This window comes from Scyliorhinus torazame, chromosome 11 (genome assembly GCF_047496885.1).
Source record: "Scyliorhinus torazame isolate Kashiwa2021f chromosome 11, sScyTor2.1, whole genome shotgun sequence".
In the NCBI taxonomy this organism is placed as follows: Eukaryota; Metazoa; Chordata; class Chondrichthyes; order Carcharhiniformes; family Scyliorhinidae; genus Scyliorhinus; species Scyliorhinus torazame.
This window is the reverse complement of record NC_092717.1, coordinates 130,048,611-130,075,683: the sequence shown is the minus strand read 5'-3', so window position 1 is coordinate 130,075,683 and position 27,073 is coordinate 130,048,611. Positions and strand designations below refer to the sequence as shown.

Genomic DNA, 27,073 nt, shown 5'->3' with positions numbered 1-27,073 from the left:
ACTGGGGACACGTTTTTTCAGTGGGTCCAGTGCATGACCCTGGTTGGAGACACTGGAAGCTGCACCCGCCCTTTGCCCATCGCCTTCCAGGTGAGACTCACCGCGGCCGTGGCTTTCTTTGCAGCAGGGATAATGACAGGAACCGGCGCTGACATGTTGTTACCGCACATACACAACAAAAAGGAAAATGTCCAGCTAACCCCCGAGTCACCTCCACAATACACGACCCGCCACCACTCTCCGCGCTCCTCCTACCCGCTCCTGGGCCGTTACATCCACCCTCTCCGCGCAGCCGCACAACGCGCCACCGGATATTCCGCCCCCCTCCTCGCCCGAATTTGACGCCTCCACAATCAGAGGCCCAAACCGGGCGGCGTGATTGGCTCTGCGGGATGTCAATCAGAGGAAACAATTGGTGGCGGACTGCGCAGGCGCATCTCCAGAGCGCTTTGTCGTTGGTATCACGCGCGTCATTGTCAGTTGATAATTCAGCTCCTTTTCTAATCCACTTTGTCATGAATGTGAATAAATATTAGTGTAACACGGAACTGTCTTTGTTGGTCAAACTTCAGTGAGCTGCCACTCGCACACTTTGTATTTCGAAGCTATGAAAGGCCCCTGAAAAGGAGGCTGAGAATCATACGCATAAAAAATCAAATCGGTGACTGTGAGAGGACAAACCGGTCACTCCCCGGATGGGATTCACCGTTCCCCGCGCCTGTCGTAAAGCAGCGTAGGTCTGGCCTTTACGTCAGCCGTAAGTTGTGGCTGCTGGCGGTTGGGGAAGATGGCGGCGCGCGGGGGTGGCTCGGCTGGAATCGAGCTGCTGCGGCGGCTGCCGCGGGTCTCACTCGCCAACCTGAGGCCGAACCCCGGCGCCAAGACTAAGGTCAGTTCACCGGTTCCGCACTTACAACGAAAGCCGGGGCCAGTCATGGCCATCCGTGCATTGTGTTCCTGAGTGACAAGAGGGGCCTGGTAGCTTGAGGACCAATACACTTGTCACTCGATGGTAAGATCCCAGACCCATTAACGGCGTTCAAAAGGCATACTGACAAATACATAGAGAGGATGGGTATAGAGGGATACCGCACAAGGATGTGCTGGGGGTTTTGGCCAAGGTTAGTATCATGACCGGTACAGGCCTGTTCCTGTGCTGTTTTGTTCTTTGTTCTATAGAGCACTTGTTTCTTTGAGGGGGCTTGAATGTCAGTTGAAGCAGAGGGTGACTGGCAACTCCCCCCCCCCCCCCCCCCCCCAATGGAGGCGCTCTGAAACCTCAATCAGAGACTGATGTCTGTGTGGTACTTCCTCAGTATTAGAGGTCAGCCTGGCGATGGGGGCTTTCGCAGAATGAATATGGACACACAAAGGCAGCTATTCGGCCGTCCTGTGGGTGCTGGCTCTCATCTTGTCCTAAACTCCCAGTAGCCCTGTGAATGCTTTTTGTTCACGCAATTACACAATTCTCAGAACCTACGGGCAGTGAATCGGTGGAATTCTTTCTGCAGTGGGCTGTAGTCTGGGTCGTTAAGTGTTTGAGGCTGAGATGGACAGAAGTAAGAGAATCAGGTTAGGAGGATAAATTGGAAAGTGGAGTTGAGAATTAGCAGATCAGATAATCTCATTGAATGGCGGAGCAGACTCGGTGGACTGCAAGGCCACTTCGGTAGCCAGGGAAAAGGTTGGCCCACTGAAGGATAGGCAAGGGAATCCATGTGTGGAGAGAGAGGAAATGGGCGAGGTACTAAATAAATACTTTGCATCAGTATTCATCAAAGAGAAGGAATTGGTGGATGTTGAGTCTGGAGATGGGTGTGTAGATAGCCTCGGGTCACATTGAGATCCCAAAAGACGAGGTGTTGGGTGTCTTGAAAAATATTAAGGAAGATAAGTCCCCAGGGCCTGATGGGATCTACCCCAGAATACTGAAGGAGGCTAGAGAGGAAATTGCTGAGGCCTTGACAGACATTTTTGGATCCTCACTGTTTTCAGGTGATGTCCCAGAGGACTGGCGAATAGCCAATGTTGTTCCTTTGTTTAAGAGGGGTACCAAGGATAACCAGGGAACTATAGGCCATTGAGCCTTACGTTAGTGGTAGGGAAATTACTGGAGAGAATTCTTTGAGACAGGATCTACTCCTATTTGGAAGCAAATGAACGTATTAGCGAGAGGCAGCACGGTTTTGTGAAGGGGAGGTCGTGCCTCACTAACTTGATAGAGTTTTTCTAAGAGGTCACAACGATGATTGATGCAGGTAGGACAGTGGATGTTGTCTGTATGGACTTCAGTAAGGCCTTTGACAAGGTCCCTCATGACAGACTGGTACAAAAGGTGAAGTCACATGGGATCAGGGATGAGCTGGCAAGATGGATACAGAACTGGCTAGGTCATAGAAGGCAGAGAGTAGCAAGAGAAGGGTGCTTTTCTGATTGGAGGGCTGTGACTAATGATGTTCAGCAGGGATCAGTGCTGGGACCTTTGCTGTTCCTAGTATATATAAATGATTTGGAGGAAAATGTAACTGGTCTGATGAGTAAGTTTGCAGACGACACAAAGGTTGATGGAATTGTGGATAGCGATGAGGACTGTCAGAGGATACAGTAGGATTTACATCGTTTGGAGACTTGGGCGGAGAGATGGCAGGTGGAGTTTAATCCGACAAATATGAGGTAATGCATTTTGGAAGGTCTAATGCAGGTAGGGAATATACAGTGAATAGTAGAACCCTCAAGAGTATTGACAGTCAGAGAGATCTAGGTGTGAAAGGGGCAACACAGGTGAAGAAGGTAGTCAAGAAGGCTTGCCTTCATTGGCCGGGGCATTGAGTATAAGAATTGGCTAGTCATGTTGCAGCTGTATAGAACCTTAGTTAGGCCACACTTGGAGTATAGTGTTCAATTCTGGTCGCCACACTCCTAGAAGGATGTGAAGGCTTTAGAGAGGGTGCAGAAGAGATTTACAAGGATGTTGCCTGGTATGGAGGGCATTAGATATGAGGAGCGGTTGAATAAACTCGGTTTGTTCTCACTGGAACGACGGAGGGGCGACCTGATAGAGGTGTACAAAATTATGAGGGGCATAGACAGAGTGGATAGTCAGGCTTTTTCCCAGGGTAGAGGGATCAATTACTAGGGGGCATAGGTTTAAGGTGCGAGCGGGCAAGGTTTAGAGGAGATGTACGAGGCAAGTTTTTTTACACCGAGGGTAATGGGTGTCTGGAACTCGCTGCCGGAGGAGGTGTTGGAAGCAGGGACGATAGTGACATTTAAGGGGCACCTTGACAAATACATGAATCGGTTGGGAATAGAGGGATACGGACCCAGGAAGTGTAGAAGATTTTAGTTTCAACGGGCAGCATGGTCGGCACGGGCTTGGGGGGCCAAAGGGCCTGTTCCTGTGCTGTACTTTTCTTTGTTCTTTGTTCTGCTCCTACATCTTATAGTCTTAATTTGCTTATTGTCGCCCATTAAGTTTCACCACTCTCGAAGGCAACAACCTACAGTTATAATGCTGCTGTCACATAGCGAAACATTCCACAACGTTTCAGAGACAGGAAGGGAGAAAGATGCTCAGTCAAAGGGGGAAATATTGAGGGAAGTGATTACAGGCTTGGTTCAAGAGTTAAGTTTTAAGGGAAAGGGTGTGTGTGAACCAAAGTCTATAAAGGATTTCCAGAGCTTGGGGCCTAGGCAGCTGAAAATGTAGCTACCAATGAAGGGGCAAAGGATGGGGTCTGGAAGCTTTGATGTGGGAGGGAAATAATTCTGTCATGCTTAAGGTGGTTAACTCAAACTATTGCTGAGACTGAGTCTTTTACAAATAGTTTTAAAATGTTACTCAAGGTCCTATCAAGAATGCCTTGGCCAAATTAGGAGTATTTCTCAGCCATATTTTCATATGTGAGCAAGCCCAAAATATAGCATTTTTGTGACTTCTGAAATGGTTATTATTCTGTTTAGATTTTTTCAGTAAGAATGTATAAAGACTAATGTTTCACAACAAACATCTTTGTCATTCTGTTTTGGGTTCAACTGGCACAACGATGAAGACAAATCTGTTGTAGACAGTTAACTAATAAATAATGCTTAATTTCTAGGAAAAAAGACGTGGCAGGGGCATCCATGGAGGGAAAAAAAGTGGTAGAGGTCACAAAGGTCAGACGCAACGTGGAAACCGGCCACGATTAGGATTCGAAGGTGGACAGACTCCATTTTATATTGTTATTCCAAAATATGGATACAATGAGGGGCACAGGTTGGTGAATGAATGACTCCATTGACTATGTAATAGTCAGCCACTTTATAAACTGCATACCTAGCCTTTCATGGAAAAATGAGGGAGGGCTTGACAGGGTAGATGCTGAGGGCATGTTTCCCTTCTTGAAATCTAGAATTAAGCGGTACAGTTTAAAAATAAGGGGTCTCCCATTTAAGACGGAGATGAAGAAGAATTTGTTTCCTTAGAAGGTTGTTAGTGTTTGGAATACCCCCACCCCCCCCGGTGAACAGTGGAGGCTAGGTCATTTGTTATATTCCAAGCTTAGACAGATTTTTCATTGACAAGGTAATGAGGAAAAGGCTGGAAAATGGAGTTCTGGCCACAAGATCCAGCATGATCTTATTGACTGGGGGTGCAGGCTCAAGGGATCAAATGACCTACTCCTATTTCTATATTTCTTTGTTTTACACATTGTCATGACCCCTGGGCTGGTGCATGGTCAATTCTAACCCCACTTGCCCGGAATCACAACACAATTGAAATTAATTCAGAATTCTTAGAAAAAGTCTTTGGTCCTTGGCTGCCCAATAACTGCAGTCATTAGGTTTGTAAATATACATACAATTAAGTTTATTAATAACAATAATTAAATATGCAGCAAATACAATTCCTAAACCCCACTAAAACTCGGCCCACCCGAGATGTATACACACACACAAGACAGACAAATATAGGGGAGAAGAGGGGGTGTAAAATAATAAGTAAAATGGATAAAACTCTTTGTTTCAGATGGTTGATTTGTAGCACACCTTCCTTCAATCTAGGCTTTCAGTTCAATGTTTTCACTGCAGATTCTGTGTACAGCTATACTGCTTTTCTGGAGAAAACACAAGGGCGAGAAAGAGTAGTTTCTTTCTCCTGAACGTCAAGACTCCAACTGTGCTTTCCCAGGCTCTCTGAAAATCATCCCATCAGGCAGGATCCAATCACTGCCTGTTACCGGGCAGAAAATGGCCGATTGGCCAATTCATTGGCCACCAATCAAACTGAGTCCTGCCAATCTCTTGGATGCTGAAAAGTCTGAGTTCTGCTGTTCAAAGCTAGCACAGTATTTTCTTTTGTAACTTTTGGATTCCTCACTTCCCCAGCTCAACTTAAAGATACATGTCCATTAACATCCATGGTCAAAATGATAACAATAAAATTAAAGAAATGGGAAATAGGGGAATCAACAGGAAGGTCACTTACAACATCTATATATGTGTGTGTGTGTTCATATTTAAATTACATAGGGCAGGGGGCTGTAAAAGGACATGGCAGCATCGCAAGACAGCTATTTAGGTTATGATACCTAGAGTGTGACAGAATGGGATAGCGTGTGCAAACTTCTTTTTAAAAGCAGCTAATAGGGTCAGAGGGGGAGAAAAGGTAACGAGGCTAAATTAATGGCTCTTTTTACTTAAATGCATGTAGTATTCGGCACAAGATAAATGAATTAATGGCCATTAGAGAGATGTGATTACAAAGGGTTCAAAGCTGGGAACAAAATATTATGGGGTATTTGACTTTTCGTAAGGATATTCAGGATGTGGGCAGCATGGTAGCATTGTGGATAGCACAATTGCTTCACAGCTCCAGGGTCCCAGGTTCGATTCCGGCTTGGGTCAATGTCTGTGCGGAGTCTGCACATCCTCCCCGCGTGTGCGTGTGTTTCCTCCGGGTGCTCCGGTTTCTTCCCACAGTCCAAAGATGTGCAGGTTAGGTGGATTGGCCATGATAAATTGCCCTTCGTGTCCAAAATTGCCCTTTCAGTGTTGGGTGGAGGTGTTGACTTTGGGTAGGGTGCTCTTTCCAAGAGCCGGTGCAGACTCGATGGGCCGAATAGCCTCCTTCTGCACTGTAAATTCTATGATTCTATGAAGGAAAGGGTGGTGGAGCAGCTTTGTTATTACGTGATGGAATAAGTACGATAGCAAGAAATGATCTTGGATCGGAAGATGGTAGAATCCATCTGGATGGAGGCAAGAAGTAACAAGGAGAATAAGACACGCGGGAGTAGTCTATAGGCCCCCCCCCCCCCCCCCCCCCCAGCAGTAGCTACACTGTAGGAAGGAGAATAAATCAGGAGATAATAAGGACATGTAAAAAAGGTAATACATGAATCATGGGTGACTTTAATCTTCATGTGGATTGGGAAAATCAAATTGGCAGAGGTAGCCATGAGGAAAAATCAATCGGCGTGTATTCGGGACAATTTCCTACAACAATATGTTGTGGACCCAATCAGGATCCAGTAATGTGTAATGCAGAAGGTTAAGTGAACAATCTCAGATAAAAGGTTCCCTTGGAAAAAGTAACCATAACATGATAGAATTAGCATTCAGTTTGAGAGTGAGCAACTTGAGTCAGAAACAACTGTGCTAAACTTAAATAAAGGTAATTACAAAGGAATGGGGGCAGAGTTGGCTGGAGTGGATTGGGAAAGGTGTTTAGCAGAAAAGACGGTTGATCAGCAATGGCAGATGTTTATGAAAATAGTTTGTGACTCACAACAAAGATATATCCCAGTGAGGAAGACTGATTCTAGGAAAGAGATAAATAAACCATGGTTAACCAAGGAAGTTAAGGATCGTATTAGACTGAAAGAAAAAAACATACTATATGGCAAAGATTAATGGTAAGAAACAGGATTGGGAAAGTTTTAAGAACCAACAAAAGATTATCAAAAAAATAATGAGGAAGAAGAGAAACTGAGGATAAACTAGAAAGTAATATAAAAATGGTCAGGAAGAGCTTCTTTAAATATATAAAAAGGAAGAGAGAGGCCAAAGTGAATATAGGCCACTTACAGAATGAGACTGGGGAAATAATAATGGGAAAGCAGGAAATGGCAGAGAAGTTAAATAAATACTTTGCATTAGTCTTCATGGTAGAAGACAGCGATAACATTCCAAAAATACAGAATAATCCTGGGGCAAATGGGGGAGAAATAATTACAATAACCATCACTAGAGAAAAAGTTTTAGGGAAACTGAGGGGGCTAAAGGCCGATAAGTCCCCTGGGCCTGATGGGTTATATCCCAGGATATTAAAGTAAGGAGCTACAGAGATAGTGGATGCACTGGACGCAATCTTCCAAAAATCTTTAAATTCTGGATTGGAAAACTGGCAAGTAACACCATTATTCAAAAATGGAGGGAGACAAAAATTGGGTAACTATAGACCAGTTAGATTAACATCTGTCATTGGGAAAATATTCGAGTCCATTATAAAGAATATAATAGAGCATTTAGGAATACATAAGGATTATCATATCAGATCAGCCATGATCTCATTAAATGACGGAGTAGACTCGATTTCTGCTCCTATGCCTTACATTCACACATGTGCATGTGGACCATATGTTGTGTGCATATGCAAGAATGTGTGTGGTGCCTGGATGCACGCAATTGTTGCTCGTATCTTTATGCATGCATGTATGTATACTTAGGTGTATAGTGGTATTCTGCATGCAAGCCTGCATGCACACGTATCTCATATATATGGACATCTGTATACATACCTTCCTATTTTCATCAGAATGCATATCTGGCTGTGTGCAGGCATTCGTATGCCTGCATGTATGTGTGCAGACATGCATGAATGATTGTGTGTGTGTGTACGTGAATATGAACGCAAGTGCCGTTATTGTGCTGCTGTTTTTGGATCTTGTGTACAAATTGTCGTATTTTCTGCATTACAATAGTGTCTGCCTTCAGAAGTACTTAATTGGCTGCAAAGCAGTTATTGATGTTCTGAGATTATGAATTGCTTGACAGTAATGCAAGTCTTTCTATATCTATGTGTATGGCAATTTCCATGTATTTTACTTTATGTATCGACATAAGTACTGAACTGAACAGATGGTCTGTGGAGGGATGGTCATTTCTTCGCCGGAATTTAAAAATGTGATATTCTTATGGTTAAGAAAAACAAATATTCTTTTAAATTTCTTCTCTCAGTTATAGACGGCAATACCAACCACTAAGTCTGAACCGGCTTCAGTATTTGATTGATCTGGGCAGAGTGGATCCCAATCAACCTGTTGATCTGACCCAATTAGTGAATGCGAGAGGAGTTACAGTCCAGCCACTCAAACGAGACTATGGAATCCAGCTAGTAGAGGAGGTAATACAAACCGAGCATTATTCTGTGTTAATAGCGCAAAGTCACAGCTCTATTTATCAAGTAGGGTTACCAATTTTCCAGTCTTCTCGTTGTTATTTCCAGGAAATCTTTATGTGCAGATAATGGGAAATAAACCTGCCTTGTGTTTTTGAATTCTTAGTGGCAAAAGTATAACAGCTATCCAGAAGAATTTCATTGAGCTATTATTGTCTCAAGAGTTCCAGAAATTCCGCCTCAAATACAAATAGCTACAAATTCCTCCATATTATATAATGAACAAGGTCATTAACCACTAGTGGTAAACTTTTGGCTCAGTAGCGGCATTCCCTCCCCTGAGTTGGAAGGTGCAAACCCTGCTCCTTGTTTCCCAGCAATAGGAGACCAATGTTCCAGTTCTCCACTTTCTCCTTGTCCTCCACTCTTCCTCCTCTTCTCTCACTTTCTGTCCCCGTTATTTTTTGTGCCTGATCTCTCTTCTAGCCTCACCCCGTCTTTCCTCTGCTCCTGTTCTGTCTCCTCTCCTACTTTTCTCCTGTTAACTGTCCCCTCCTTCCCCTTCTCTCCCTTCATGTGCTGCTAACCTTTGCACTTCCACTCTACTCTCCCAGTCCCTTTCTCTTCTCTCCCACTTCCCTCACTGACACACAAAAATATGAATTAAGAGCAAGAGTAGGCCATTTGGCCCTTTGAGCCTTCTCTGCCATTTAATAAGATAATGGTTGATCTGATTGTAGCTTCAACTCTACCTTCTATACACTTTGATTCCTTTGTTAATCAAGAATCTATCAATAATAAGCAAAATACTGCAGATGCTGGTATCTGAAACAAACAGAATGCTAGATACACTCAGCAAGTATGGCAGCATTTGTACGGAGAGAGAACAGAGTTAACGTTTCGAGTCCATATGGCTCTTCTTCAGAACAGAGAGAGAGAGAAAATCTTAGATACCAAACTGTAGTTGGAAAAGATTGCAACAAAGGTGTAGCAAACTTCAGAATCTATCTAACTCAACCTTAAAAATATTCAATGACCCTGTCTCCACTGCTCTGTGGGGGAGTGAATTCTGCACTTTTAACGACTCTGAAAGAAAATAATTTTTGCTCCTATCTGTCTTAAATGAAAGACACCTGATTTTTAACTGAGTCCCCTGGTTCTAGTCTGTCTCACAAGGGAAAACACCCTTTCAGCATCCCACCCAGTCAAGTCCCCTCCAGATCTTACATGTTTCAATAAGATTAGGGCAGCACGGTAGCAGACTGGTCAGCACAATTGCTTCCCAGCTCCAGTGTCCCAGGTTTGATTCCCTGCTGAGTCACTGTCTGTGCGGCGTCTGCACGTTCTCCCCGTGTCTGCGTGGGTTTCCTCCGGGTGCTCCGGTTTCCTCCCACAGTCCAAAGATGTGCAGGTTGGGTGGATTGGCCATGGTAAATTGCCCTCAGTGTCCAAAATGATTAGATGGGGTTACTGGGTTAAGGGGATAGGGTGGAGGCGAGGGCTTGGGGATCTTTCCAAGGGCCAGTGCAGACTTGATGGGCCAAATTACCTCTTTCTGCACTGTAAATTCTATGATTCTACGATCACCTCCTGTTCTCCTAAACTCCACTGGATACAGGCCCAACCTTTTCTCATAAGATAAGCCCTTCATTCCAGGAATCAGTCAACTGAACCTTTTCTTCTTGTTTTTTACTTCCTTGCTCATGACTTAAAAGTTACATCAGCAACTAACATTTACTAACTTTGAAGTACCATGGAACATTTCTCTGAGATGTAATCAGCCAAAATGGACACTGAGCCAAAAGGATATTGGTGTACCAAGAGCTTGGTCAAAGAGCTGGATTGAGAGATGAGGAAGGTGGAGAGTTTAGAGATGAAATTTCAGAACATTGGACCAAAATGGCTGAAGGCAAGGGCACCAATGGTGGGCAAAAGGAGAATGGGATGCACCAGAGGAATGGAGAGTTCTGGGGTTGTATGCTGGGGGAGGTTTTGGTGAATATATGGAGGTGTGATACATGAATATTAATATAATATTTTAAATTTGAACTGTTGGGGGACCAAGAGTTAATACATAGAATTTACGGTGCAGAAGGAGGCCACCCGGCCCATCGAGTCTGCACCAGCTCTTGGAAAGAGCACCCCACCCAAGGTCAACACCTCCACCCAATCCCCACAACCCAGCAACCCCACCCAACACTAGGGGGAATTCTGGACACTAAGGGCCATTTATCATGGCCAATCCACCTAACCTGCACATCTTTGGGCTGTGGGAGGAAACCGGAGCACCCGGAGGAAACCCATGCACACACGGGGAGGATGTGCAGACTCCACACAGACAGTGACAGTGGAGCTGTGAAGCAATTGTGCTACCGTGCTGCCCTTGATACATATCAGGAAGAACAAGAATGATAAGTGAGTGGGACTTGGTACCAGATAGGATAGGGGCAACAGAGCTTTAGATGATCTGTAAGTTTAGTGAGAGTGGAAGATGGGAAGCTCTCCAGGAGAACATTAAAACAATTTTGTCTGCAGATGACAAAAATATGGATGAGAGTTTCAGCAGCAGATGGATTGTTTTTCTGGCAGAGATGGGTTATGTATTCAAAGTGAACATTGTAGTAGCAGTTCCTGCAATTCTCTTTTTAGATTTTTAAAAATCTGCTGACTTCTTTATCACCTTCTTTGTTGCTTTACCCCAAGTAACTTGTGTACCTAATCCAATGAACAAACTGATACAAAGCAAACCATTTGCAGTTAATTTAAGCGGTTGTTTTTCTTGCTGCCATTAGATGGAAGCAAAAGCACACAGTTTGTGAATGTGTAGAAAATCCTGTTAGGCAGTTCTTATACTTTATCAAGGACATTATAAACTGAGAAATCATGTGCATCTATCTACAAAGGCATTTGTTAGTGTAATAACCTCACCAAGGTAAGTATTCCAGCAACATACCCTTTTATTAAAGCAACAAAAAGCTGCTGCGGCTTACAGCACATGAATCCTAGCCTGGGGACCTACAGAATGATGGCCTGGGTTGAAGCAGCGGGTTTTAAGTTCCCGCTGCTCATTCCCCATTGGGGAAGCGAGCTCCTGCCCACTTAATAGGGAGAATTCATATTCAAAGAAGCCTACAGAGAGATCTGTTAATGATCCACATGTCCTTCGTGGTCACCCACACCAGTTAGCATTCATTTTCATATAGATTACTGTTAAATATAACCACAGATATGAGCTAATAATTAATTGCATTAATAAAAATTTGTAAGGTTACTGCAATCCACTACAGTTCTCGCTTCATTTTTTTAGGGTGCTGACAGCTTTGCAGCAAAAGTAAACATTGAAGTTCAGTTGGCATCAGAGCTTGCTATAGCTGCGATTGAAAGGAATGGTGGAATTATAACGACTGGATTCTATGATCCACGGACTCTGGGTAAGCACAGTTCTGTTCTAATTATTTGTGCATAGATTTGTTTAAAACAAGGCAGTACCTTTTATTGAGTCCCTTGAGAACTATCCAAAATTAAATCCTCATTACCTTTTTTATGGTGATTCTGTAGACTAATAATTTGCTAACTTCATGTGCCACGGCAGCACAGTGGTTAGAACTGTTGCTTCACAGCTCCAGGGTCCCTGCTTGGGTCACTGTGCAGAGTCTGCATGTTCTCCCCAAGTCTGCATCCACTTTCCTCCCACAGTCCAAAGATGTGCACGTTAGGTGGATTGGCCATGCTAAATTGCCCTTAGTGCCCATATAAGGTTGGGTGGGATTACGGGGATAGGGTGGAGGTGGGCTTGAGTGGGGTGCTCTTTCTAAGGCCGGTGCAGACTCGATGGGCCGAATGGCCTCCTGCACTATAAATTTTATGATTCTGTGTTTAATTTTCAGGATATACACACATGTTTAAGCCTCCAAAATGTAGCCCGGAAGCATGCTTAGAACAATTATTAGATTTCTTGCGTAGGTAAACATTGCCTAATGCTTGTTTGAGGTTCCCTGTGCAAACTTAGGTTACCCTGAATACAGCCAGCATAAATAATTAGCAAAAGTCTAATATTGTGCAAGTGTCCTGTGTAAGATTACGGCCAGCTGCAATCCTGTTCATAGTGGGTATAGGTCTACAGCACAAAACTGTTCACCAATTGTCATTAAATTGACTTGAGTGATAAACAAAACAAGTAAGTGCGCGACAGTAGTTTTTGTCATTCCCGGTGAACAGAAAATGCTAGTTAGCCCTCACATAGAATGAAAGGGTTGTAACATGTGTGAATTATTCAGGCATTAATGGACTTGATCAATAAACTTAACGTGGATTTAAATATATGAAGTAGTATGCAACAAACCAGTGTAGAATAATTTTAACAATCTTATTACATCAGCATGGTTAATCATTTAGCAATGTTTCTACATTCAAACAGATATTTTGTGTAAACCGGTGCCTTTTTTTCTAAGAGGACAACCTATCCCAAAGCGCATGCTTCCACCAGAAGAACTAGTTCCTTATTATACAGATGCTCAAAATCGTGGTTATTTAGCAGACCCAGCAAAAATTCAAGGAGCACGGATGGGACTTGCCAGGAAATATGGCTACATTCTACCCGACATTACCAAAGATGAGGTGTATTGCATGTTAAGAATGCGTAAGGATCCTCGACAAATCTTCTTTGGCCTTGCTCCTGGTTGGATAGTGAACCTGTCTGAAAAGAAAATCTTAAAACCAACTGATGAAGAGTTGTGTAGTTACTATAGCTCTTGAAACTGATAATGATTTAGTTGTAACTAGAAATATCATTGTTGATTACTTGCCTGTATAAATTGAATTATGTATTAAAAAACTATTTGTTTTCTACTTCTGAGTTATTTATTTCCGAGTCCAATTTTTCTGTGACTTTGATAAATAGTTCTTGGTGTTACACACTGAAAGTTAGCGGACAGTATTTGGTGGTGTTGCTCATGGTAAGTTGGAAAGTATACTGTTTAGAACAAAAGGTGTTACACCATTTAATGTACAATATATTGTTTACTAAACTTGATTTCCTAGGCTGATGCTTCTGAAGGAAAACAAAGCAGAATTAACTTTTGATCACTGTAATCTGTTTATTTTTTTCAACTCTTCCATTCTTTCTGTTGCTTTCTATCTTTGTTTGCCTTTTGTTCTTTCTTGCACTCCCCATTATGGCTCTGATATTTTTCTCACTGTTGTCTCTATTTCATTCTCCTTTTTTTCTGTTGCTTGTTTTCTCTTTGTATTTCTCTCAGTTTGCCTGTAAGGTTCAGACATTTCTTTACTCGTATTCAATTTCTTCTTCGGTGGGTTCTCTGTAGGAACAAAGTCTTGACGCCGGGGCAGGATTCGTGGACTTCCACGACAGCAAAACTGATGCCGCGCCAGGATCAATTCAGCGACCGTGGAGGGGGTAGCAAAGTGGATTCCAATGAAAAACAGTGCAGGATTCACCTGGCCCGTGATTGACACACATGAGGCTGAAAAGCTGCAGCCGCAAAAGAACATTACACTCCCCACACACACTCCTCTCAGCCAACAGAATGGCACTGGAGTGTGCCCATCCTGCTGATGGGTTGCCTGGGGCCAGAAGTGGACATCCATATTCCTGTGGCCCTAAGTTCACAGTGGGCAGACAGCGGGGTGTGCAGCTGCATATCTGCCTTGCAGGCCGTGGCAATGGTGCTCCATGCCCGTCCACCCTGATCCAACAGCCCACCCCCCGGCAGAAACCCCCCCCCCCCCCCCCCAGCCAGCTGCACCACTGTCAGCAAAATATGGCGACATTGGACACTTTCCATACCCCCTCCCTCTCCTTCAGCAGCCACTTTACCTGTTTCACGATTTTTAAAAGTACAAGTGAACCTTGCCGTCAAGTATTCGTCCCAGTGGAGGCGGAGCACTGCGGTAGCCCTGGAGAATAACGGGTCAGGCCCACTAATGATATGCCAACGGTGTTTACTGTATGCATTCTGGAACGCGTTGACGCTGGTGTCAAGGCAACAAAGAATTGCGATTTGACGTGAAACCGGCACCCACCATGATTTTGGCGTCAAAACCGATTCTCCGCCCAATCGTGTTTCCCAATTCCAGTGTCAGCCGATGGAGAATCCAGCCCCTTGTCTTTTTAAAGCTATGGATACCCAACAAGACTCTAAACCAAGCCAGCACTGGAATCACATGAGTAGAATTACCAGTTGATGGATGCAGTATGCATATGTTTTTTTCCCCAAATAACACACTTAGTTTACCTAAAGCAGAAAGCATTAGGACAGTGTAAATAGCCAAGGTTTGGGGGCACCAAACTGTTCTTCAGGCTGGTGCTGGAGTTTAAGGCCGTTCTTTCGGGTCAAGGGTGAAAACAGGTGCTGAATGGGTGCAATGCTGAAAAGGCACAGATGTTTAGACTAAAAGCAAATTACTGCAGATGTTGGAACCTAAAACAAAAACAGAAAATGCTGGGAAATCTCAGCAGGTCTGCCAGCACTTGGCAAGTTCTCTCTCCACAAATGCTGTCATAGCTGAGATTTTCCAGCATTTTCTGTTTTTGTTACATATCTTTAGAAGTCTGATTTAGCCTGCAAGTGCTGTCAGGAGCAATGTTTGTGGAGGTATATGTAATCTCCATTCAAGAACCTCTGCTAAAGAGGTTTTTCAGCCTCATGTATGTCAATCACGGGCCAGGTGAATCCTGCACTGTTTTTCATTGGCTGACAGGTAACAGCACGTAGTGATAGTGGGAAGAGGCTTACAGGTTCTCAATGGCAGTCCTGATGGAGAATATACAGTGGATGAGAGATGTGGGATGAAGTCAGAGCCAGGAACGCTATTGTCCAGGGCATGACTTCAGTGCCTTAAAATATTTAATGATTTGGCATACGTGGTTAAAGAAAGATCTTGCACACTTCCCAGTAATCACACCACAACCTGAACACTGCATCCACCATCTAGCTAGACATCTGTTTAGCTTCCAGTATCTGCAGGATCATGGTTACCCTAATCAGATTAGTTTGCTTGTATCTCACACAAACTCATGAATGGCCTAAGACCATCGCTTTTCATTCCGAAAAGTGCCCAGTCTCCCTCCAATTACCATGGAAGGGTAAGGTATCTCAGAAATTTGAGCAATAGGTGAAGCTAGCTGGTCACACTGCTACTATGCAGTAGCAACGTGAATGGTATTCACCACTACCAGGATGCTGCTGTCAAGCCAAAAAGACGTTCTGCCAATCACACAAATGAGTAATGTATCTAAATTTCAGTACGAGTGTGATGCTCGGTGTGTAAACTACTTCCCAAAACCTGCCTGTATCAATCAGCATGTTCCTTCCAATGGGCAAGATGCACACCATATCCAACTAACCCATGCTTGGAAAAACTCAAAACAGTGTCCAACATTAGGGATGATTCTGCGATTGGACATTTGCTAAATAATCTTGTGTGCTAAAATTTGCGCTGCCAACCAATTCGAGATTGTTGGTCAGGCTTGCAGTGTGGTGCATTAGCATGTACTGGAAGCTACATATTAATACACAGGACCCTGTTCTTTTAAGACAGAAAGAATGTACATACATTGTGCCTGCTACAACAAAACAAAAAAGTGATAGCATTTCCCAGGGCAATGATTTGACCAATCGCAATTACGCTGCCTGATTTAAACTTTAAACAATGCTTGGCAGTTAACTATCAGTCACAATTGGTGCATCCTCCATAGCAATACCTCTACCAATCAGAGTCCACTTGCCAACCAATCAGCAATCTTTTCTCATACAGTATAAAGTTGTTTCTCCTGACTTTGGTATTTTTGTAATTGTTCTGATGACTGCAAGATTAAAACCTTTGACAATATATCTTTTTTCAGCAATACTCAAGGTCAAATGTCTTAATTTAATTTAAATTCCACCAGCTATCAACAGATCAACAAGCCTTCCATAGTGTTGGGTGGGGTTACTGGGTTATGGGGATAGGGTGGCGGTGTGGACCTTCGGTAGGTTGCTCTTTCCAAGAGCTGGTGCAGACTCGATGGGCTGAATGGCCTTCTGCACTGTAAATTCTATGAACTGTCATTGTCAAAACATTCAAACATTGATATTCATGATAGAAAATACTTATTTTGAAAATGGAAATTTGATAGGATTTTTCAGACACTTCTTTAAAAACTGTCTCAAACCCCATCCTATTGTTTGAGATTTCAGTCACTAAATCGGAACCAGAATGTAAACAGTTTGAATTAGAGGAAAGTGAACTTTATGTGCCAGGATTTGATGGGTAGAGGTGGAGGATATAAGTAAATGCATCCAACCTGGAGTTTACCTTCTCAAGATTAGTGTGACATGTTATATACCGCTACTAATCATTGTCTCCAGCACTTTTCAAATTAAAATGTAGAACAATCCATCCCCTGTGACTATGCCCTAGACACATTTCATTCCCTCCCATTTAATTTTCTGCAGAGGCGCAGCCAGAAATCTGTTCCACCCCTTCAAGTCCAATGCCACACAGGCCATTCAGAGCTTTGCCAACACATTGTGCATAAAATAATGAATGACATGGAGTGGAATTGAGTTACCATGGGGAGACTTTGAGAGGATCAAAGATTAATAATAGGTTGATTCCTTGCAATTATAAGGACAAAAGTCAAGGGTGAGTAAAGGTGATTCAACCCATTAAGATCTTCCCTTCAATGTTTCAACTCAGCCTGACATGCAAAAGCATCTTGAACTCCCCATAGATTTATTGATTCACTACATAGAGATTCATAACTGATAATTAATCATCACCGATGATTAATTAGTAAATAATCATACTTGGAATATGATTTTGTTTTAAATCTGCTTTTAAACATAATTTCTACTTATTCAGATTCTGTCACCACAATTTCCATTTTGCTCTTCATCAGATGACGTTACTTGAATTGACTCAATATTAGCTATATAAGCACTTAAATAATCTCATCATATAAGATGGCGATGTCTTCCTTTATGTTTCATGTAAGTCAGATGCAGTCATTAACAAGGAAACAAAGAACATGCATTTATACATCATTTATATCCTTAGAACATCCTAAATTTCTTCATGTTAAGTAAATATGACTTTATAAGTCGAGTCCTAGAGGACATAATCAAAAATTTATGTTAAACCTTTAAAACAATCTTTGATCAGGCCTCAGCTGGAGAAGGATCCAATTCTGGACACCACATTTAAGAAGGACTTCAAGATCTTTGTGAGGGGGTAGAGAAGATTTCTTAAAATGGTATCAGGGATGAGAGACTTCAGCTAAGTGGAGAAACTAGAGAAGCTGGGATTGGTCTCCCTAGAGCAGTGAAAGTTAAGTGGAAATTTAATGGAAGTGTTATAAACTAAGGGAATAATAGAAAAAATAAGAGCAAACAGCGTCCACTGGCAGGAAGGTGGGTAACCACAGGTCACAGATTGAAAGTAATTGACAATAGAACTGGGTGAGGGAAGATGACACTTTTTTGTTTTTAAATAATTTTTATTGAGGTTTTCACAAAATATCAACAACAAAAAGGAAAAAGGAATCCAATAGAATTAAATACAGAACAAAATAAAACAACCCCCGTGCCCCCCTCCCCCATACATAAATAATAAATTAACTCAAAGCAAACAGCAAATATATAAAGCCCTCAGATTCCCCAGTGTAAACAAACATAAATAAAATAGAACCCCCCCCCTCCGGCCGGGTTGCTGCTGCTGCTGCTGACCATTGTCTACCGTTCTACCAGGAAGTCCAAGAATGGTTGCCACCGCCTGAAGAACCCTTGTACCGATCCCCTTAAGGCGAATTTCACCCTCTCCAATTTAATAAACCCCGCCAGATTGTTGATCCAGGATTCCACGCTTGGGGGCTTCGCATCCTTCCACCGAAGAAGAATCCTTCGCCGGGATACCAGGGACGCAAAGACCAGAATACCGGCCTCTTTTGCCTCCTGCACTCCCGGCTGCCCTGCAACCCCAAATATTGCGAGCCCCCAGCCCGGTTTGACCCTGGATCCTACCACCCCCGACACCGTCCTCGCTACGCCCTTCCAAAATTCCTCCAGCGCTGGGCATGCCCAGAACATATGGGTGTGATTTGCTGGGCTCCCTGAGCACCTAACACACCTGTCCTCACCCCCAAAGAACCGGCTCATCCTTGTCCCGATCATGTGTGCCCTGTGCAGCACCTTAAACTGTATGAGGCTGAGGCTCGCGCACGAAGAGGAAGAGTTCACCCTCCCAAGGGCATCAGCCCACATCCCCTCCTCGATCTCCTCTCCCAACTCCTCCTTCCACTTACCTTTCAACTCCACCACTGAGGCCTCCTCCTCCTCCTGCATCACCTGGTAAGTTGCGGAGATCTTCCCCTCTCCAACCCACCGCCCCGAGAGCACCCTGTCCTGTACTGTGCATGGCAGCAGCCGCGGAAATTCCACCACTTGCCGCCTGGCATACGCCCTTACCTGTAAATACCTAAAGGTGTTCCCCGGGGGGGAGCCCATATTTCTCCAGCTCACCCAGGCTCGCGAACCTCCTATCCACAAACAGGTCCCCCAACCTTCTTATCCCTGCCCTGTGCCACCCCGAAAACCCTCCATCCATTCTCCCTGGGACAAACCGGTGGTTCCCCCGTATTGGGGTCCACACCGAGGCCCCCACTTCCCCCCCTATGCCGCCTCCACTGCCCCCAGATTTTGAGGGTAGCCGCCACTACCGGGCTCGTGGTATACCTCATTGGAGGGAGCGGTAGCGGCGCCATTGGCAGCGCCTCCAGACTGGTACCCTCACAAGACCCCGTCTCCAGCCTCTTCCATGCCGCCGCTGTCCCCTCCATCATCCACTTGCGCACCATCGCAACATTGGCGGCCCAGTAGTACCCACAGAGATTGGGCATGCCAGCCCCCCCCCCCATCCCTACTCCGCTCCAGGAACACCCTCGGAGTCCCTCGCGCCCACACAAACCCCATTATGCTCCTGTTGACCCACCTAAAGAAGGCCTTCGGGATAAGAATGGGAGGCACTGGAACAGGAACAAAAACCTTGGGAGCACCGTCACCTTAACTGACTGCATCCTACCCGCCAGGGACAGCGGCAATGCGTCCCACCTCTTGAACTCCTCCTCTGTTTGCTCCACTAGCCTCGTGAAATTAAGTCTATGCAGGGCCCCCCAGCTCCTGGCCACCTGGACCCCCAAATACCTGAAGCTCCTCTCCGCCCTTTTTAGTGGGAGCTCGCCAATCCCCCTCTCCTGGTCCCCTGGGTGAACCACAAACAACTCGCTCTTCCCCATGTTGAGCTTGTACCCTGAGAAATCCCCCAACTCCCTGAGAATCCTCATTACCTGTGGCATTCCCCCCACCGGGTCCGCCACATATAGCAGCAAGTCGTCAGCATAGAGCGACACCCTATGCTCCTCCCCACCCCGCACCAACCCCCTCCAGTTCTTCGACTCCCTCAGTGCCATAGCCAGGGGTTCAATCGCCAGTGCGAAGAGCAGGGGGGACAGGGGACACCCATGCCTCGTCCCTCGATGCAACCAAATGTACTCAGACCTCTTCGTGGTCACACTCGCCATCGGGACCTCGTACAACAGCCTAACCCACCTGACAAACCCCTCCCCAAACACAAACCTCTTCAGCACCTCCCACAAGTACCCTCACTCTACCCTATCGAAGGCATTCTCAGCGTCCATCGCCACCACTATCTCCGCCTCCCCCTCCCTCGCTGGCATCATAATAACGTTCAGGAACCTCCGCACATTCGCGTTCAACCGCCTCCCCTTCACGAACCCCGTCTGGTCTTCGTGGATCACCTGCAGCATTCAGTCCTCAATTCCCATGGTTAAGCACCTTGGCATTTACGTTTAACAACAAAATCGGCCTGTAAGACCCATACTGCAGGGGATCCTTGTCCCGCTTCAGGATCAAGGAGATCAGTGCACGGGACATCGTCGGGGGCAAAGCCCCCCCCTCCCTTGCCTCATTGAAGGTCCTAACCAGCAACGGGCCCAACAGGTCCACATATTTTTTGTAGAATTCGACCGGGAAACCTTCCGGCCCTGGTGCCTTCCCCGCCTGCATGCTCCCTATCCCTTTGGCCTGCTCCTCCAGCCCAATCGGGGCCCCCAATCCGGCCACCAGTCCCTCCACCTTCGGAAACCTCAATTGGTCCAGAAAGCGGCCCATCCCTCCCTCCTCCAGTGGTGGCTCGGACCGATACAGTTCCTCATAAAAGTCCCTGAAGACCCCATTGATGTCAACCCCACTCCGCATCACACTCCCTCCCTTATCCTTAACTCCCCCGATCTCCCTAGTTGCGTCCCGCTTCCGAAGCTGATGCGCCAGCATCCGACTTGCCTTTTCCCCATACTCATAAATCGCCCCCTGGGCCTTCCTCCACTGCGCCTCCGCCTTCCTGGCGGTCAACAGGTCGAATTTGGCCTGGAGACTACGCCTCTCCCTCAACAATCCCTCCTCAGGTACCTCCGCATACCTCCTGTCTAACCTCACCATCTCCCCCACCAGCCTCTCCCTCTGCTCTCTCCTCTCCTTGTGGGCCCTAATGGAGATCAGCTCTCCCCTAACCACCGCCTTCAGCGCCTCCCATACCATCCCCACTCGGACCTCCCCGTTATCGTTGGCCTCCAGGTATCTCTCGATGCTTCCTCGGACCCGCTCACTCACCTCCTCGTCCGCCAACAGCCCCACCTCCAAGCGCCACAACGGGCGCTGGTCCCTCTCCTCCCCCAGCTCTCGGTCTACCCAATGCGGGGCGTGATCCGAAATGGCTATCGCCGAGTACTCGGTATCCTCTACTCTTGCTATCAGCGCCCTATTCATAATAAAAAAGTCGATCCGGGAATAAGCCTTATGAACATGTGAGAAGAATGAAAATTCCCTAGCCCCCGGCCTTGCAAATCTCCAAGGGTCCACTCCTCCCATCTGGTCCATAAACCCCCTCAGCACTTTAGCCGCCGCCGGCTTCCTACCCGTCCTAGACCTGGAGCGATCCAGTGCAGGATCCAACACCGTGTTAAAGTCTCCCCCCATTATCAGGCCCCCCACTTCCAAGTCCGGATACGACCCAATATGCGCCGCATAAAACCCGCGTCGTCCCAGTTCGGGGCGTACACGTTGACCAGCACCACCCTCTCCCCTTGCAGCTTATCACTTACCATTACGTACCTGCCGCCATTGTCTGTCACAATGCTCGACGCCTCGAACGACACCCTCTTTCTCACCAAGATCGCCAGCCCCCGCTTTTTGGCATCCAACCCTGAGTGAAACACCTGACCTACCCACCCCTTCCTCAATCTTACCTGGTCTGCCACCTTCAGGTGTGTCTCCTGGAGTATGCCCACATCCGCCTTCAGCACCTTCAGGTGCGCGAATACCCGGGCACCCGCTTGACCGGCCCGTTCAGTCCCCTTACATTCCAGGTTATCAGCCGGATCGGGGGGCTACCCGCCCCCTTCCCCGCTGACTAGTCATAACCCCTCCTCGGCCAGCCACGCGCCTGCACCCCACGCCCGGCCCGTTCCCCACGTCGGCAGACATCCCGTCCCAACCCCCTCTACTTGCTCAAGCTCCCCCTTGACCATACCAGCAGCGGCCGGCCCTCAATTTGTGTCCAGTTTCTCGGCCTGAACAAAGACCCACGCCTCCTCCGGGGACTCAAAATAATGGTGCCGGTCCTTGTAGGTGACCCACAGTTGCGCCGGCTGCAGCATGCCAAACTTCACCCCCTTCCTGTGCAGCACCGCCTTCGCCCGGTTGTACCCGTCCCTCTTCTTCACCACCTCCGCACTCCAGTCCTGATATATTCGAACCTCCGCGTTCTCCCACCTGCTGCTCCTTTCTTTCTTGGCCCACCTGAGCACGCACTCCCGATCAGCGAACCGATGAAACCGCACCAGCACCGCCCGCGGCGGCTCGTTAGCCTTGGGCCTCCTCGCCAGCACTCTATGGGCCCCTTACAGCTCCAGGGGCCCCTAGAAGGACCCCGCTCCCATCAGCGAGTTTAACATGGTGACCACATAGGCCCCCACGTCCGATCCCTTTTTGTCGGACCTCGCGGATCGCCACCCCCTGGACCGTCTGGGTCTCCAGCAGCTTGTCGATAGAAGCCTTCATCGGCTCCAGCAGATCCGCTTTGATCTCCCTGAAGCAGCGCTGGATAGCCTCCTGCTGCCCCTGCACCCACTGCATCCACGCTGCCTGGTCCCCGCCCTCCGCCATCTTGCTCTTCTTCCCTCGCACTTTCTTTGGGTTCACCACCACTTTTTTGGTCGCCCCGCTCCTGGTCCAAGCCATACACTGTCGGGAGAATGTTGCAATCTTCTTCCCACACCGGGAAATGTCGAAAAAATTCCGTTGGGGGCCCTGAAAAGAGCCCAAAAGTCCGTTCCAAGCGGGAGCTGCCGAACGTGCGACTTCGCTCTGCATCGCCGCAACCAGAAGTTTCGGAAGATGACACTTTTTAAACTACCACAGAAGATGATATATTCATAGATCTCATCTCTTGGAGCGACGGGGGTTGAAGGCAGATTCAATAGTACCTTTCAAAAGGATATTTACTTAAAAAGGAAGAAAATAGTGGGACAAATTGGATAGCTGCTTAAAAGAATTGTCATAGGTATGATGGACTGAATGGCCCTCTGGACGGTTAGACTCTGTGATACCCATGTATTAGGAATAATCCGTAAAAAGAGCTTGAATTTATATAGCACCTTTTATATTCTCAGGACGTCTCATAATATTTCACAGGCAATGGATTACTTTTGAAGTGCAGCTACTGTTGTTAAGTGAACAATGTGGTGGCCCATTTGCATTCAGCAGCATATCACAAGCACAAAGTAATAAATGACTAACTGGTCTATTTTGATCATGTTGGCTGAGAGGTAAATATTGGCAAAAGTCCCTGCTGTAACAGTGGCATAACTCTTTACATCAATCATTAACAGCAAGATGGAGTCACAATTTTACTTCTCGGGTACGATTTCACAGCCTCTTCGTGACTGTCAAGAATCCATGCAAGCTGGTTAGATCGGGGAGTGGCCTAAATCGGGAACCTCGCCAGGTGCCAAGTGGTTTGCATTGTAACCGGCTCGCTCCCTTTGGCAGATTCCGGAACTCGCCTAGGCGCAGTGAGAAACCAATAATCACCAATCAAGGCCAAACTCCATCTCTTTAACGAGATGATCGCCCTATCTAATGGCCTCCTGGGATCTAACAGGCTCTTTGGCGAGAGATCCTGCGAGCGACGATTAGTACACAAATGAGGACCAAGTGGAACAGCACCTGATGGCTCTCCCACGCCTTGGAGGATCCTGGATTGTCAAGGACAGGGCAAGGTGGTACTCTGGCTCTCCTGGCACCTGTACACCTTGGCATTCCAGGCTGGAAGGAGCACTGCCAGGGTGGCAGCGCACAGGTGCTGGGGCGTCAGTGTGACACTGCCATGGGTCAGGGTCTGAGGGGAGTGATGCCTGTAATAGGAGGAAAGAGGGAAGGTATGGGGGAGGGGGGGGGTTTGAAGGGGCCTCCAGAAGGTTGGTGGGTGAAGAGTGGGGGGTGCCAGAAAGAGGGGCCCGAAAGGGGGGTGGGATCGCCTGAAAAGGTGGGGTGGCCTCAGCGACCCCATAGCAGGGTGTCCTCACTTGGGGTTATGAGGTAGTGCCCATGTGTGTGTGGGGTGACGTTGCCCATGGGTGGGGGTGTGAGGGACCCACAAGCTCACTTAGATATCGGGGCACCCTTTCAAAATGGTGGCCCAATCTCTGAGGAGCCGGTCTGGCCAGTGAGCTCAGCTCCCCAGTGATGAAAATAATTCTAAGTGTGGGTTCGCCCGGAGAGGAACCCGCAAGGTTCAAAACATGACTAAGTGCCGTTTGATAGCGGTCAAGACCTTGCCAACATGGCTGTCGAGAAGCTCGCGGGAAATCTCGCTCCCTACGGCACTTGTCCCGGAATTTGTCCCGTTAAATCATGCCCCTCATCTGAAAGGCAGTACCTCTGACAATGCAGCCATCCCTCAATACTTCACTGAAATGTAAGTCTCAATCATGTCTTGAAGTCATGGAGTGGGATGAATCTTCCGACTCAGAGCAGAGTCAGCTAAGTTGACATTTTAACTACTATAATTTTTGCTCAGTTGAATAGGATTTGTTTTAGATGCTAATGTGTTAATTTCTATTTTTCCTGCATAATGACAAAATGTACCATGGTGATTATATTTTCTGTAATGCATACAGTAAATAAATTTACACTTTTAGTTAATTTTCAAATGTTACTGCAGGTGACATGGAAATGAAGGGGGAAAATAGCTAATTGTGTAAATGAAAACAGGAAACAGATGCTTGCTTACTGTAGATGATAGGACTGCGCTGATTGAGTGGACGTGATGTTAGACAGGGAGCAGCTGCATCCTGGTTACAATGTTGTCTCCTTTTGCATATTTAGAAATTGCATCAGGATTTAAGCTGCCTTTTTTTCTTAATTCGAACATTAACTAGACATGAAGCAGTAAATGGTCTTAATTGGTACAGTGTGCACCACATAATTTTTAAAAAGCAGCATAATGCCTGCATATAATGTCAGTAGGTACAAGACCTATTGAGATGTGTATGACAAATTTAAGATTATTTTTATTTATTTTATTTACCCTTAAACCCTTTTTTTAAACCCTCCTGTTATGCCATTCCAAACTAAAGAATCTTTTATCAATGTCAAGTCATGAGCTCTCTCAATTTCAATTTAATTCAATTCAAATTTTAAGTAAGAGTGCAACATGTGGCACGGCAGCACAGTGGTTAGCACTGCCACCTCACAGCGACAGGGACACAAGTTCAATTCCGGCCATGGCTGTCTGTGTGGAGTTTGTACGTTCTCCCTGTGTCTGCGTGGGTTTCCTCCGGGTGCTCCAGTTTGCTCCTAAATGCGAAGATGTGCAGTTTAGCTGGATTGGCCATGTCTCCAGAGGTTAGGTGGGTTTGTGGGGGGAGTGGGTCTAGGTAGGGTGCTCTTTCAGAGGGTCGATGCAGACCCGCTGGGCTGAATGGCCTCCTTCTGCAGTGTAGGGATTCTATGTATAAATTACTTGCCCTAGCTGTGAATTTGACTTATTGAGAAAATAGTTTGCTGACCTATTTCGCAAGTCATTTCTAAGTATAATACATTTTAAATTTATCTAAAAAAGACAATGGAATCATGTTTTAACTGCAATTTATCATATTTTCAATATGGTAATAAATCATGATTTTGTTTATATTAATTTAAGCAGCATTTATTATTGGCTTCATTTAAGTTTGTCAAGGGGGAAAGTGTCATGTACACGGCTTGAGGGTAGTTATATGGACTGATGCTACAAGATGCTAGAATTTTCTATATTCTGCAATTCGAGTGGCTTTTTGATGCCCTTTCTCTTTCAGAGAAACTTAGCCCATTTTGAAGATGATATGATATACAGAACCAATGATTTCCGATTGCATTAGGCAGTTAAACCACAATGTTCTTGGTGAATGATCACGTTTAACACAAGTGGGAGTCTATTGCTTACTCATAAGAATGGAAAATTATAAATCACTTCTGCTGGTCTTAATGTTTGCCAAAATTGTTAATATCTCACCTTGCACCAGTAGTGTCACCTTCCCTTTCAAAGCCAGTGCCATCCCTCCTTAATCCATCCATCCTCTCTACATACTGCCCTTTCACTACTTAATTTCTCGTCTCTTTGTGTTAGCTTTAGCTCAGTTATACCACCCTTGTTTCTGAGCTTTTGTGTTAAGCCCTACTCCAGGACTTCAGTGCATTGTTAAAGTGCTGGCTTCCAGATAGAAACCAAAACCAGCCTTGCTCTTTGTGGTGGTATGTATTAGGGGTCATGTGGGACCTGTGAAGCCGAGATGCTATTGGCTGACAGATCCCGAGTCCTGGTTGGATCTGCCGACTTCTGGCTCCGCCCTGAAGGCGGAGTATAAGAACCCGAGCTTCTCCCCGCAGCTTCATTCTGTTGCTGAGCTGCTGGGGACAAGCATCGCTTAATAAAGCCTGGATCGACTACATCACTTCTCGTCTCTCGTAAGTCATTGTGCGCTACACTCTTCAGGTCGATATAAGGTCGATAAGTCCTGTGGCACTTATTTCAAAGAACAACAGCTCTCCTGAAGTCCTGACTAACATTTAACCAATACGGCATAAAATAAGGGGCGTGATTCAACGGACTCAAGTTGAAGTCCGCTGAACGGTGTGTTTAGCAGGGTATTTCTCAGCGGCCGCAGCTCCAAGAAACATCCCGCTATCCAACGGCACTTTGCCGATATTTTACGGCGTCAGGGATTTTCTCCCCACCAAGGCCGCACTGAGAAGGATTTCCTTCTCACACTTCGGGTGGCATTTTGGAAGGTTGCCCCGATCTTTCTCCCTCTCTCAGCATCCCCCTCACTCCCCCAAACTTGGGGAGGCCCTGGTAACCCCTCCCTCACACACCCCTGCAACTGGCAAGCCCAGCCCCCCCCCCACGGCCCAGGCCCCTAGCAGTACCAACTTGACACCCAGGCACCCTGGCAGTGCCCATGCACCCTGGCAGTGACACGTGGACCAGTACTAAATGGCGCCTTGGGGAGGTCTCCCAGGCGCAGCCGGTAAGTCCTAGGCACCAGGTGAATCTGGCATCCGGGTATTGAAATAA

General features: G+C 46.2%; 2 protein-coding genes across 6 annotated transcripts in view; one reads left to right on the top strand and one right to left on the bottom strand.

Moving 5' to 3' along the window:
* Positions 1-517, bottom strand: part of LOC140385525 (acyl-protein thioesterase 1-like) — a 96,593-nt gene extending 96,076 nt beyond the window's left edge. The window contains exon 1 of one of the 5 annotated variants that reach the window (XM_072467758.1): positions 212-517. In XM_072467758.1, coding sequence (XP_072323859.1) covers positions 212-517 — 306 coding nt within the window. Of the gene's footprint in view, positions 1-101 lie in introns of all 5 variants that reach the window. The other 4 variants (XM_072467760.1, XM_072467762.1, XM_072467761.1 and 1 more) reach the window with 4 other exon arrangements.
* Positions 518-616: 99 nt separating this feature from the next.
* mrpl15 (mitochondrial ribosomal protein L15) lies at positions 617-13,231 on the top strand. Its single transcript, XM_072467763.1, has 5 exons — positions 617-889; positions 4,101-4,258; positions 8,224-8,389; positions 11,691-11,814; positions 12,801-13,231. Exons 1-5 carry the CDS (start codon positions 788-790, stop codon positions 13,136-13,138), a joined length of 888 nt encoding a protein of 295 aa, XP_072323864.1. The 5' UTR covers positions 617-787; the 3' UTR covers positions 13,139-13,231.
* Positions 13,232-27,073: the final 13,842 nt, after the last annotated feature.